At 48.5% G+C, this 3708-nt stretch overlaps 1 protein-coding gene across 1 annotated transcript in view; it reads left to right on the plus strand.

The window, feature by feature from the left end:
• Positions 1–226, plus strand: part of T265_11813 (hypothetical protein) — a gene marked incomplete at both ends in the record, with an annotated part of 33328 nt that extends 33102 nt beyond the window's left edge. The window contains one exon of the mRNA XM_009178587.1: positions 82–226. Within this exon, the coding sequence (XP_009176851.1) occupies positions 82–226 (145 nt within the window). The remainder of the gene's footprint in view (positions 1–81) is intronic.
• Between the last annotated feature and the right edge of the window lie 3482 nt (positions 227–3708).

Raw genomic sequence — 3708 nt, forward strand, 5'->3', positions numbered from 1 at the left:
GATTCCAACCCGCTCCTTGCTTCTATATCGCACTAACAAGCCAAGTTTGATGCTTTGACCGGTCGCCTACAACGGTTATAGATCAACAGGCATCGACCACGTTCACGATCCAGATCGTTATCTCGTGCTCGTCCCTCTTGGTGCTGGTTTCACCGATCTTATGGCCCAAAAGCACGCAAGTGTCGACCACCTTGATCCTTCAAGCCGCGTTCCAACACCCCTTTAAACAGCCCGGTCAGTCAGTAACGGCGATGACTGTCTGTGGCCCTCCCCGCACTAGTCGCCCATTCCACATCACCGACCGTTCAAGTGGTCTACGTTTCCTCGTAGATACGGAAGCTGAAGTTAGTGTGCTACCACATAAGAATCCACTTCCCGATTCTGCTTCTTTCTCGTTACATACCCTTATCGCTGCATACGGCGAACGTTCTCTCACACTTGACCTCGGATTGCAACGTGCGTTCAAGTGGATCTTTCTTTTGGCCGACGTCCAAACACCCATCATCGGTGCAGATTTCCCGACCCATCACAATCTATCTGTCGACGTGCGGCACAAACGTCTGTTAGACACGCTAACCTCCCTCTCAGTCAACGGAATTAGTGCCCCAAATTCATCCACAGGTATCCGGGTTATCCTACCGGATTCACATTTTTCGGACATACTTAGGGATTTTCCAACCCTTACTATCTGTCGGCGGCACAAACGTCTGTTAGACACGCTAACCTCCCTCTCAGTCAACGGAATTAGTGCCCCAAATTCATCCACAGGTATCCATCCGGTCCTACCGGAAGTTCGAACATCGAACTCAGCATCATCCGCCCTTCATCGAGTCATCGGTCATCACCCCTAACTATGGTACCTAAGAAATCTAAAGGCGATGCGATTCCCTGTGGAGATTACCGTTCTCTCAACAAGGTTATCATCCCAGACAGGTACCCCGCCCCATATCCGCGATTTCGCGAGCACCCTAAGTCACACAAACATTTCCAAACTCGATCTCGTACGAGCATACTACCACATACCCGTAGCCCCGGATGACATTCATAAAACAGCCATCATAACACCGTTTGGCCTTTTCGAACTCACGCGTATGTCCTTTGGTCTTTGAAATGCAGCCCAAAAGTTTCAACGCTTCATAAACGAGGTTTTACGTGGCTTACCGCTTGTGTATGCCTACCTTGACGATGTTTTAGGCCCGCGGCTAGACGCACAATGCATTTATCTGTGAAACCCCTGCGGGCGAAATAAAAACTTTAACGTCAAAATGTTGCACTTCTGTGCATATATGCGAGGACTTAAAACCACCCTCATCTGCCGTCATTTTTTGCGATTTGTTTTAATCGATCTCTTTTGAAAATTATTGGCGCACGTTCGGCTTTGAACTTCGCCTGCTATGACTTCGGAAGTGGCTTTCGTTGAGAAATTTGTGGGCGTCTCCTTTTCATCCTTCACGGCATTTGAGAAGAGATTAAATGAATGCATGAAGGATAACTTTGTGATATTTGTGCGTTCATCCAGGAATCGAAGCACCAACACTATCTTGCGTTACGAATGAGTGTACTACAAATGCAGCAAGCGCCTCCAAGAAAAACGGAAAGCCGTGGAATCCGAAGAAGCTAGTAAGCCGCGCGTAATTTCTAATAAAAAAGTACGCGAAGCACCAGCTGCCCAGTGCGGTTTTGTCTACGGAGGCAAAGGAACCAACTGACAGTGACCTCTAATTTTGTGGAACACAACCACAAACTGTCAAAGATTCTGTACGATCGGCTTCCAGTCAATCGACGCCTAACCGAAGACGAGTTGGGCACATGCCAGGCCCTGCTGAGATATGGAACGCCGTCATCCGATGTGCGGCAGTTTGTGGCGGATGAATACGGAAAGATTCTTACAACTAAGGATATACACAACTACCGCCGGAAGTGTCGACCGGCTATGTTGAGTAGGTGCCGAATGGTTGGGTTCTAATATAGCAGACGATGTGCCTTCGGTTCTGGCAAAACTTCGGAAGACCCGACGCGTCCTTGTGTGTCAGGGAGAGGAAGGTCACTATAGCCACATATACTTCTCCCGATGGCAGTAGATAGCGTTATTCCGATGATTTTCTGATGTAGTTAATTTAAACGGGACACATGAAACAAACCGCCTTGGGTAAGTTTTTTAAAGCATCTAATATTTAGATATAAACTATACACATTCTTGATAGCGGACGGCATGGGAACCGGGCGTCCGGTTATGTATGCGTTCATAGAGAGCGAGCAGTTTACTCCCATGCGTAAACTGTTCGGCTTATTCGAGGAAATGATGGGCGAAGCGTATCCGGTCAGGACCTTTGTAATGGGCAATTTGGCGGCGCAACTGCGTGCGGCAAGAGTCGTGTTCGGCTGTGACATTATGCTTTGCTACTTTCATGTCCGCAAAGCCATCGGAAAGCACGTATGTATCATTTAATATCCATGTATTTTTGGTCATAGACACATTCCGCGAACAGCCGGCACGTACTTCACCGCATGGCTCGCCTGGACAGTGCTGTACAGTAGGTTTTATGTTCATCATATTACAAGCACACAGATTCCGACAAGATCTACAGCTTCTGCGCCGAACCGATCCCCGATTCCTCTCCTATCTCACGGCTCGTTGGTTGTACATCACCCGAAAATGGGCCGTACACGCACAGTGCGGAATGGTTCATTTCGGTAATGTGATCAACAACCGACTGGAGAATGCGAACGGGCGCCTTAAAGATCGGGTGCACCACTCCGACACGTTGGAGCATGTCATTTAAAAGGTGCTCCGGCACGCCAAGTGGCACATGCGGGAGTTTGAGATGCACACGTCGTACCGCTGCGACAGGCGGCAAATCCTGGAGGGTGACGCCTACGTTCTAAACGTTGTCTGTCGAATGACGACATATGCATGCTCTCTCGTTTTGAGACACTTGGGTCCGCGACCGCCGCGGCTGCCGTATGAAAGTGTCGAAACAAACAAGGCGAGGTCGAGCTGCGTAAACTAACTTATAGTTTGTGGTGCAAACACCCAGATGCTCCCAGACTGTCGGCACATTTGCTGGAGAATGCACGTGCCCTTTCTTCCAGGCGATCTGGCTCCCTGTGTACACCTGTTCTCTGTATTTCGAGATCAGTCCGTTCCGAGCAGTAAGAACTATTCATCTTAGCTTTCTTTCCAATCCACCAACGATGGCTGTCAGATTACAACCTACCGGGAAAAGGTGTACTCCTTACACTTGTTCCCAAACCACCCCCGACAGCTATCGACGGCTGGAACCCAGGAATGCGAAATAACCGCTGAGGATGGCATTATGTGAACAGGCGTCTGCGACAGCATAGTCGCTGCAGTGAATTTTGGGGTAAGAATCTCTACCTGTTTATCGGCCGCCCTCCTTATGGTGATATTTCGATAACCTGAATTATATGTTCCTCTCATTTCAGGACTTCAACGGCCAAATGAACGCTCCTCACGAAAAAGAAAATGCGCCTCACAGAAGGACCTATGTAAACTTCAAAACGACCAATATATTCCAAAATTTCAAGACGTCCATTTTGAGCCTTTTCTCCGTTAACGACGGATGGATTAGTTAGGTATCGTGTACCCCTAGCCGCATGTTAGTTGTGTGCCTCGGTTAAGATCGTTCAGCTGTCTGGTATTATCGACGTAGGCTCTATGTGGCTAGTTAGTTAGGTATCGTGTAC

The sequence above is a fragment of the Opisthorchis viverrini genome (assembly GCF_000715545.1).
Source record: "Opisthorchis viverrini unplaced genomic scaffold opera_v5_610, whole genome shotgun sequence".
Lineage (NCBI taxonomy): Eukaryota > Metazoa > Platyhelminthes > Trematoda > Opisthorchiida > Opisthorchiidae > Opisthorchis > Opisthorchis viverrini.